The sequence below is a fragment of the Nicrophorus vespilloides genome, unplaced genomic scaffold (genome assembly GCF_001412225.1).
Source record: "Nicrophorus vespilloides isolate i.1.1-1 unplaced genomic scaffold, Nicve_v1.0, whole genome shotgun sequence".
Lineage (NCBI taxonomy): Eukaryota > Metazoa > Arthropoda > Insecta > Coleoptera > Silphidae > Nicrophorus > Nicrophorus vespilloides.
Window position 1 is genome coordinate 23,944 of NW_017098319.1, and position 11,000 is coordinate 34,943.

Genomic DNA, 11,000 nt, shown 5'->3' on the forward strand with positions numbered 1-11,000 from the left:
CCGATCATGTCACGAGGTTGCTCCAAGAGGCCCTTGATCAAATTGAGGATTGGTTCCGGCTCTGGCGTATTGACGTCAATCCGACAAAGAGCGTTGCGGTGCTGTTCACTCGAAAGCGCTTCTCTCCATCTGGTGCGCTAACAGTCTTTGGTGAAGATATACAGTGGAAGCCTTCAGCTAAGTACCTGGGGGTTACTTTGGATAAAGGTCTGCGCTTCAAGCAGCATATCGAGACGGCCAGGAACAAAGCCTGTGCAACCATCAAGCTGCTTTATCCCCTGATAAACAGGAGGAGCCGTCTAAACATTCCTAGCAAGTTGGCCATTTACAAATCGATCATAAGATCCGGCATGACTTATGCTTCTCCTGCATGGGGTCATGCTGCACGCACTCACTTGTACAAGCTGCAAGTGATTCAGAATAAGACATTGAGACCTATTTACAATGCTCCCTGGTTCATCAGGAACGTGCAGCTGCACCGGGAGGCTAACATTCCTTTCCTCTCGGAATTCATGAAGAAGTCAGCTGAGAAGGCTTTTGCCAGAGCTGAGATTCATCCAAATCCTCTCCTGCGAGCGGCCGTCGACTACGATCCGGGTGATCATCACACCCACAAAAGGCCGAGAATGGCTGCTACCTGACAGCACTGACATTCCCACAATACTGAACACTCGTCATGCATCACCACATGGGCCTTCAGGCCAATGCATTAAAATCATGAGCCGAAAGGCGGAGTTTTTACTCATTCACTGAATTCACTGTCATGCATTCCTAGAGATAAAAGGCAACGGGATCAATTCCCGTCTACTTTTCAAATAATGAATGAATTAACATGAAAAGATGTCCATGTTTGTAAGGTAAACTAGAACAATAACATTTAAAATCTAGAACAAAGACAGTTACGCATGAACAAAGAGGACAAAGTCTTATAAAGCAAGAGGCATAATAACAGAAATTCATATAAAACAAAGTAAATTTTAAGGTAGTTGCCTAATTATTATTTAACAGTTAAACAATTGTTAGGCAACTAAACATACCCAAAGTGTGTTAGTTGCGTAAAACAAATTTCATGTAAATTTAAATGGTAAACAATGAATAAATACATACATATGAAAATGATCTTTTCAAATATTCAAGAATATTACGAAAATGTGAAAATATAATGTATAAAACATGATTTTCATAAGTGTAAATTATTTTAAACATACCTAGTGGGGCATTATTATAATTTTATAGGAAAAGTCCAGGAAAGAGGAATTATCATTTAATTTGTTTAGTATGTTAAAGGATTCAATTGACTCAGTTGACGTAGCTGACTGATTCAGTTTTGTAAATATTTGTTTGTGAGTCTAGGAATTTCTTTGTGGGGCCAAAGTTAAAATATTTAAATGGATTATGATTTTATTAAAATATAATTTTGAAAATAATTGATATAAAAGTATTCAAATAAACATTTTTCAAAAAATAGTTCAATTAAGTAACAGCAGACTGGACAAAACATGTGTATACCTTAATAATTTAAGCATATAAGAAAAGAACTTATAACATGATGTTAATATTTGTGTATGTATAATTTCAATTAACAACAAACGTCGAATTTCAAACAGGAATCCACTTTGATCTAATAAAACGTAGAACACATTTACTACCGTAGTGAATTCCGGTGTTTTCAGATGTGTCTACTCTTTATTCATTAATAATAACCAATTAAAAACGACCTTGTAATTCGGTAAGTCGAAAAATACTATAATTGGATACAATTCTTATTATTATTTTACCTTCGTCAGTAAATGAAAATTAAAACATTATTTTGTTACGTAATTAAAAACAATATGTACATAATTTATATTCAGTAAATATTTTTTTTTGTCTATACGTCAATTGTTGAATTAACAAATTCTTTTATTATCCGTTAGGTCCAAGGGTTTATGTGTCAATATATTAATGTGCAAAAAAAGTCTGCAATTTTTAAGAACGCTAAACCAACAATTTGTGACGGACGTTATTATGTTTTGATGTATTGTTTTTCGTACAAAACAACGAATGCAGTATTAATTTTGCAATGAGTTTATTTTTAGGTTTAATAATAAATGTGTAATGATGTGTAAAAGGTAAATAAAAATACGGCATGTGCGCATGTGGTATTTCCCAGAGCAGTTAATGTTTCCACCAATTAAATCAAATTATATTTTTATTAATTAATACAATGACAAACTTGATTGTAGAAACGAGTGCATAATGAAAATTAATGAAGGAAATACCTAAAATAATGTGTATTTATTTAAAATGAACATTATTTTTATTTTAGTTTTATCTACTCTGTTGAATTTAATAGTTATAATCAACTCTATAAGTAGGGCTTTGGAGAGAAGCGCAACTAAATTATTTTATTTGAATTTTTTATTTTTTTTTTGTCCGAACTTTTTTACAACACGAACAGAAAATGAAAAATCTATGTTAATTTACACCTGTTGTCACTTCTAAAGTTTGTTTAAGTAATTAAATAAATGTGGGCGACTGGTTGCATTGCTAAACAAGATAATTCGTGAATAATTCAATACAATACTGAATATTCAAATATGAGTAGATTTGTTCTTTGGACTGTTTAATAAATTTCTTTACTTAATTCAAGTTTATTTTGCTTTAAAATGTTCAAACCAGATTATAGTGAATCCATACTGATTGAAGATGAACTGAACTTTACTATCCAAAAGACACATAGGATAATAATAATTATATGTTATTTTTAGAAGGATATGTGTTTATAAAGAGACTTGACAAATATATTTTGATAATTATTCTTGAAAAAATGCTAGATATATATACAAATAATTGTAATTCCCCAAACAATTATAATTAACATTGTTTCAATAAGTCTTCCAAAATATTGTCTAATAAATTATATAGATACAAATTATATATCAGCAACCTATAGGTCACAACAAGGTCAAAGCAAGGAACTGTTGAAATGTTCTTAGGAATTTGGTCGCAGTATAACTAGAAACAAATATATTGCAAAAATATTGAGAAACGCTGTAATGCATGTTGGAAAATCAAAATTTAGTGCTAGAACCGAAATACGTTTTTTAGTTAATATTCGAGAACCGAAACGTTCAAAGGTTTCATTATAGTTGGAGGAGAATATTGCAACAAAGGATTGGTAATGACTTATCCAAATACAGATAAAATGCAAATAAATTCATAAAAAGAATAAGTTTCTATGAAGTTAAGTAGTATTAAAATATAATTAGGTTGAAGAAAATTGTACCTATATGGGAACAATCAATGACAGTGCTAGGCTACAGGAAAGCGCTAGAAACGGTCCAGCGGAGAGGAGCAATTAGGATATGCAGCACGTACAGGACAATCTCCCGAGATACAGTGCAAGTAATAGCTGATGTGTCTACAATAGAGCTCCTTGTAATGGAGAGAGATTAACAAAGAGGATGCTAGAGCCAGACTGCTACAAAAATGGCTGCAGTCTCGATGCTTAATCCCATAAATTGATTCTTGGATAAACAGAAAGCACGGCGAAACAACTTTTCACCTGAGTCAGGTGCTGTATGGTCATGGATGCTTTTGCAAGTACTTGAACTTCATCGCAAACAAGGAGGATGAAAGGTGCTGGTACTGTGATGAGAACGATAGCACACGTTTTTTAAGTGCTGCAGATGGGTTAGAATGAAACAGGTCTTTCTAAAGCCGGAACATTTTGTCAGCAAAATACTGAAGAGTGCAGAGAGTTAGGAGATAATAGTAACATACACTACATATGTGCTACTGGTTAAAGAAAGAGTGGAGGTTGCAGCGGAGGCGAAGGCCTTCTTTGACGACAGTGACAGTGGAGGCCACCACTGACGCAAGTGAACCAAGAAAAGTATCAGACTGACAAGAGCAATCAGCATCGCAGAGGTGTACAGTAATATAGGTCCTGTATACTGACGAAGAAGAGGAGAGTAGGTAAGAATCTCACAGTATCACGACTCCATCTGTGGTCCTTATGTAAGGTTTCCTATGCGCTTCATCAAAAATCGAATAAATAATATAAGAGATATTATTGCCGGAACATTGTAATACCTCGTAGTTTGGATTCGATCAGTCCTGATTTATTAAATTCCGGTTTGAACGTTTCAAATGTAACTAAATTTTTAGTGAACCAAATAAATTCTAAATAAATTTTTAAACATCAGTCGTCTTTTCAGCTATGCCTATATGTTTTCTATTGTAATACACAAATATTGTCAATTCATGCTCGTAAATCCTGAAAATTTCACGGAAAACCTTGTTTACTTAAAAATATGATAAAAAAACGTTAATTTCCCGTTACATAGTTTGGGAAACCCTGCTGTTTAAAGTCATGTCTCTTTTGTGCGGTTTATTTTTGAATGTAGTTAGTTCCTCGATTAGTACGGTTTCAAATAGTAAGAGATATTGAAGAAACTGCACTATGCGAAATATTGCTGTATTAAAATATATAATGAATACAAAACATAATATTATAAAAAAAAAATGTTCAATAAAATTAAAGATGTTTTAATAATTGCTTTGATGCATCGAATAAAATTGAACGTATGCAATTCCTTTAATGTCATGGTTAGATTAAATAACAACAGTCTGCAGAAATGCCGACAATCCCGAATATCAATTAAAAATTTCAGGCATGTACGAGAACAATATTTACAAGCCCAGGCAGACAGAATTAAATAATAATTTATGATGCAACGGCATGTTCCTCTTATTCCTATTATTACGATCAATATTTTAGATTACTCCAAATGTTGATGGAGCTAATTCTTTTCCGGTGGGCAATTACAACTAGATTGATAAATATCTACCATCATCAAGCAAAGTTCAAAACACCAGAGTGTTATAAAAAAAACAATCGAAAATATAATAAGTACTATACAACCTTGGCAGCTCTCGTTGGCCTCCGGTCAGACATTTCCCCCAAGTTAGTTTTTGTGTGATACATTTGCATAAGTGGAAAATATTTATTTATAGTTGCGTTCGGAAGCTGTCGCAGCTCAGTCCGCAAGATTCATTGCATCTAATAACAAGTGACATAGTTTTAATTACAAAATAGATTCACAAGTAAGTTTGAAAAAATAATAGAATGTTTTGTAATTTATGTTTTCAAAATTTTAAATTTTTGTTATAAAAATTGAAATAATGTTAGGTAATGTTATTATTTCATGTAAGAATTAAAGCTAACGTAGTTTTATTTAGTTTTAAATGATTAAAATTAGTATATTCTTCTGATTTTTAACAAAGATCAAACATTTTATCGAAATTATTAAGTTTTTGTCATCAAAATTGAAAGAATGTTAGGTAGAGTTTTTATTTGACATAAGAATTAAAGCTAATGTAGTTTTATTTAGTTTGAAATGATTAAAGTTAGTATATTCTTTTGATTTTTTCATAAATTAACGTAATCATTGGAATTGAAGGAACATTATGTAAAAATGAACACCTTTGGTTTATTCTATATCTCAGTTTATTAGAGGGTTTTCTGTATTTATATATTTTGATAATTGATTTTATAAACATTTTTTTTATTTATAAAATTTTGCCAATTAAACTGAAATTAACTTCTGTAAAAATTGAATTGTAGGTGAGTTTATGTATGTAAATACTGAACGAGATGAAGGGTTGCCTATATTTATATATTTTGCCAATTAATTTGAAAAACATTTTGTTTAATTGATATAATTGTGTCAACAAAAAATGAAATAAACTTATATAAAAAAAATGAAGGTGAGCATGTTTATGTAAATACAATTGAAGCAAATTGCATTTTCACCTTGTATTTTAAATGATAAAAACATAATATTTATATATTGTCTAACAAATTTTATATAAAATTTTGTTTTGTTATATATGTTTTTCTTGATGATTGAATTGAATTGAAGTAAATAATTTCCATTTTGTGTTTTTATATATAACTATTAAGAAGGAATTTAAAAGTGAAAATAAGAAAAAACTAGAATAAGTGCACATTGAGAATTCTACGAATTAAATAATTTCATTTCCAATTATAGAAAAGCAATAACAAAGTAACTATCAACAATTAAATATTGGAACGCTGCTCTACACAATTATGAATCAGAGCATAGTTTCCATGAACCGATACTTAATTGTTTTCTAATTACCAATCGAAATCATAATTTTCATTTAGTCACTCGACTTAATTAGTCTCTTTTTTATCATTAAATTGTTAACTCTGTGCAGTCTACATGATTGCGAGTGCGTGCCAAGGCTCACCACTTCACGAACAAACAAGATTCCCTCTCGCAAACGATCTTACTTCATTCGATTTAACAAAGATCTATTCAACATTCACAATTGCAGCCATCCTAAACACAACAATAAACACGTTTCTTGCGCAACAAAACACTTGTTCAAATCAATTGCAATCTTCACATTAACATTGAATTGTGCTCGAAATATACAATTTACGTCCTTCAAATCAAGAATAATCTGCAAGGAAATATTTTGTTATTATTTGCATTTTAATCGAAATCGCCTTATTAGTAATTTAAAATAGTCAAAAAATATTTAATTACTAATTGTAGTTTGGGAATTTTATTTGGTTGTTTGTTTTAGAAGATGATGATGAAATTCGTGATTGGATTGGCTGTTGTGGGCTTGGCTCTTGCAGCGCCTGGTCGCGTGCAGAAGACTTTCGAGGCTTCGGTCAGTGCATCTGGAGATCAGGTAAATTAAATCAATACTTTATGTGCAAAACGAAGAAATTATTTTTTATTTTTTTTTTAATAGGGTCCTATTAGTTATGAGAATGGAAACGTTGGTGTGAACGTAGCAGGATTCCATGCTTCCGCAGGATTGGGAGGTCTTCTGACTGGAGATTCTACCAAAGGTGGACTTCATGCTGAAGCAGGAACGCCTTTTGGGCATGAAGCTGCCGCAGGACTCGGAGGATCCGTGGACGCAAATGGTAATCCAATTATAACAAAATACAAGTATTCTAGCAAAGGTCTTATACCGAAGATCGAAGATATTTTGAGAAACATTGGTAACTTGATTCCCTCCACCACCGCAGGATATTGATTCTTTTATACATCTACTTAGGCTATGAAGCAACATTAGTACAAAAAGTGTGCACTAAACAATTTCAAGCACTAAATGAAGTATGAAAATTGTATTTTTGCACAACAATATGTAACGCACGCAAAGGCTCAAAGTTATGAATTATACGTTTCACACATTTCCCTTCATCATTATTAAATATTTGTAGGTTTTCGTCGATTTTACTTGATTTTTTGTAGGACACAGTGGTGGTGCTCTTTATGCTGGGGCCACTGCTGGTGGAGGGATTGCCGCTTCTTCGGGAATTGAAGGTTCTGCTGCTTACGGACATAAAACTATCCATCGTCAAACACAGGTACGAATCAAATACAACTCATCAATAGGTCAATAACATGTTGAATAGATTACTAAAAAACTAAATTTTAACATTAATTATAAAATGTATGAAAACAACAACATTTAAAAGGGAAAGAAGTTTAATACAGCACTAAAATGTTTTAATATTTTTCCTCTGTTGAAAATACTATTATTAATATCTAATCATTAAGAAAAATAATAATTATATAAAATAAGCATTAATTAATAATAGATAAAAATCGTATGATTGTTTTAAAAGGGTAATAGCCGAAATAAAATAGTAGAATTAGTTAGGAGCAAACAAAACTTTAGTTTTATCAAAAAGTATATTTTTAAAAGTAGGCGTCAATCTTATATATAGAGTTATACTTCATTTGTTTATACATTATTATCTTTTTTTTTAAGTTAAAATATATTTTCATCACTTAAAAAAAAACTTTAAATCAAACGTTTATTTTAAAGTGAAGTTTACGCGTTGTTTTGTGTCATATGTTGTTCTATTATTTTTAAAATGATGAAGAATTGATGTTGACGTTTGAAGATAATTTCTGGTTCAATACTATTTGTAAAAATGTAGTATTAAGAAAGAAGTAAATACCAAGTAATAACTTTTTCTTGAATTACCGGTAGCATTTAAAAAACGATTTTTATGGTAAAATTTATGGGAATTCCCAAGTGCGTAAGTCATTGTGTTTAATAACAAGTATCATAACCATGCAGATTCTTCAAAACCGGTTTTGAGTGGTTGAAATTATTAATAAAATAAAAATTGCATAAGCTTGAAAAACGCATTAAAGAAATACTGATTTAATGAATAAAATTAAACTGCCTCAAAAGCGTCTTAAAATTACATTCAATTTACATGCACTACTTATTATTAATATAATTAAACAGATTCAGGTTGAACATTATGTAAGAAATTTACATACATTTTTCATTTTATTCAAAACAAATGAAAATTATATTATAAGAAACTCAATTTTATGAATATGTTTAGTGCTTCAAAGGTGACTGAATATTGAATTTTATTATAAGAAATGCACATCAATATTTACATGTATATTCTCTGTCATTAATTATTTAAAAAATGATAATTATATATGATTATTGTATGAAAGGTAAGAGTAGTTAAAATTATTAATAATATAAAAATTACACAAACTTCAAACGTGACCAAAAATTTAATTTTATTATAAGAAATGCATATTCTTTCTTTTTTCTTTGTCATTCATGATTTCATAATATAAGTTGATTTTATTACAAAGATTGAGTCATGAATGTTGCTCACGTTGAAATTATTTATAGTAATAAAAAGAAACATAAGCTGGTAAATACTTAAGAAAAACTTGATTTTATGAATATAATTAAACTGCTTCAAAGATAAATATTTGAACATTATATAATTACATTAGCATGCAGATGCAGTTTCCATACCATTCATTATTTAAAAAAATATAATAATACTTGAATTTTATTGCAGTATGAAGATTTGATTGAGCCAAGAATGTTAGATGGATGAATATTTCTTTATAAATCATCAGTTTTATCAATAACACTTGTTTACACTGGGAATTTAGATGGCCAAAGATTATATTTTTTATTGTTATGTAATTGAAATACTGTTTTTTTAAATAAATAATTACGGATTTACATTTGTTGAACTATTTGTAGGTTCTTTCTGAGAAAACTGTCACTGAATCGCCTAAGGTGATTTCCGAAATGACCTACCAGGAAGCCCCCGTCGTCCATAGAACTGTCATCGAGAAAACTGTCATTCCTCAGTACGTCGAGAAAACCATTCAAGTCCCCAGTTACGTGGAGAAAACCATCAGAGTTCCGACCGTCGTCGAACACAAGGTTCGTGTCCCTGTGACACCCAAGATTGTTGAGAAGACTTATGATGAAGATACTCAAGTTCAGAAATACGCTAAACCTGCAGCTTCCTTCCACGCCAGTTTCAATTCAAAGTAAGTAAATTTTTCATTTTTATTATATTAACAGTTCGAACGATTATTTAAATAAATCTTAACTCATTCTAAAGAAATATGTTATGCTCTCAAAACACCAAATTATTAGATTGTATTATAAAATGATTTAATAATATTTGAATGTAAAGCACTTACAAGAAAAACCTCTCATAGTGCGGATATGGTTTTCTAATTTGTTTGAAACCGGACTAATCGGAAACTTTAAACAGCAGAAAAATAAACTGCACAAATAAAGACTTGATTGAATAAAGCAAAAAAATCGATCATTTATGTAAAAAAATATTTTTTGTGTACTCATTTTAAATTTATTTTAACATTTTCAAACCGTACTATATTAAATCCGGACTAATCAAAGCTGCATTATACGAAATATCTGTATTCATATATGTAATATTATTTGGATTAAGAGTAAACTTTACTTAAAGGACTTTTACTTAAATGTTTAGTATTTAGATACAATTTACTAAAATATAACTATAAAACTATATAACCCAAAAAATATTATATTTCCTCTTACTTTAATCTATTAACTATGAGTAATGTACTAATAATAAGTAAAATGTAATACTTTAAATATATTTATACTTCACAATTATAATTGAATAATAACAAAATTTTCTTCTAGTGTAAATGGTGGAGCAGGTGTATCTGGTGAAAAGGTAGCTTTAGTTGAAAGACCAACTGCTGTAGTTCACAAGCAATAGTAAGTAACTTTTAGTTATGAAATTTTATCTTTGACTGTATATTTTAATCATTATTTTAGCAGTGGACCAGGATTGTTCGGTTTGTTTGGAGGTGGATTCAGAGCTGGAGCTGCTGGAGGTTTCGGCGCTTCATCGGCCGGTGGCTATGCAGGATCAGCACATAGGCAATCCTTTTTCAACGACGTCTTCAACGTAAGTGACTAACACGCCTAACACAAACTCAAATTAATCTTAAGCTTTGGTTTTTCAGTAACAGCTTTAATTTGTAAATATTATGCTTAATAAACATATGCCATTATTTCAGTTGCCTTCTTAACCCGTATTTCAGCTACTACTAAGACCGGAGATTATACGGAAACTCTATTTATGCTTTTAATATCTAATTTTCTTTGGCAATATTTTTTTTTGAATATTTACTCACAAAATTTACTATTGGTTTATAAAAAAAATCTTGTTTGAAACAATATTTTAGATTCCGATTGCCACACTTGGCGCCGTTAGCAATCTTCTAGGTGGAATCCATGGAGGAGGTTCATTAGCCGTGTCGAAATCTTATGGAGTGCATTAATATACGTTCAATAATTGTATGGCAATACAATATTATTTTCAACTGTTCTATAATATTTATATAGTGCTTTTTTGTATATATGTAATGTGATTATCTTGCATTACATAATATTATCTCATTTTGATATAATGACACTAATGATGATATAATTATGTTCTAAAAAAATATTTTTTTTAGCTGTTCTCTCATATTTAGTTTATAATTCATTATTTAATGAGGCACAAACATGAACAAAATAAATTTTAAATAAATATAGTAAACAATTTAAAAATATGTTTCTTCTAATTGGCTTAGTAGTAACAATATATTTTGATTTTAAATAAAACTCAAAAATAA

At 30.2% G+C, this 11,000-nt stretch overlaps 1 protein-coding gene across 3 annotated transcripts; it reads left to right on the plus strand.

Moving 5' to 3' along the window:
* The first annotated feature begins 4,993 nt into the window (after window positions 1–4,993).
* On the plus strand, window positions 4,994–10,726 carry LOC108562156. 3 transcript variants are annotated; one of them, XM_017920379.1, is made up of 8 exons: window positions 4,994–5,091; window positions 6,604–6,714; window positions 6,778–6,955; window positions 7,287–7,402; window positions 9,076–9,371; window positions 10,018–10,095; window positions 10,156–10,288; window positions 10,569–10,726. In XM_017920379.1, the coding sequence occupies exons 2-8, from the start codon at window positions 6,607–6,609 to the stop codon at window positions 10,662–10,664; spliced, it is 1,005 nt and encodes a 334-aa protein (XP_017775868.1). In that variant the 5' UTR covers window positions 4,994–5,091; window positions 6,604–6,606; the 3' UTR covers window positions 10,665–10,726. The 3 variants fall into 3 exon arrangements, with proteins under 3 accessions (XP_017775868.1, XP_017775870.1, XP_017775869.1); XM_017920381.1 differs by lacking the exon at window positions 10,569–10,726 and adding an exon at window positions 10,347–10,394 and having other exon boundaries at window positions 4,995–5,091; XM_017920380.1 differs by having other exon boundaries at window positions 5,002–5,091; window positions 6,607–6,714.
* The last annotated feature ends 274 nt before the right edge of the window (window positions 10,727–11,000 follow it).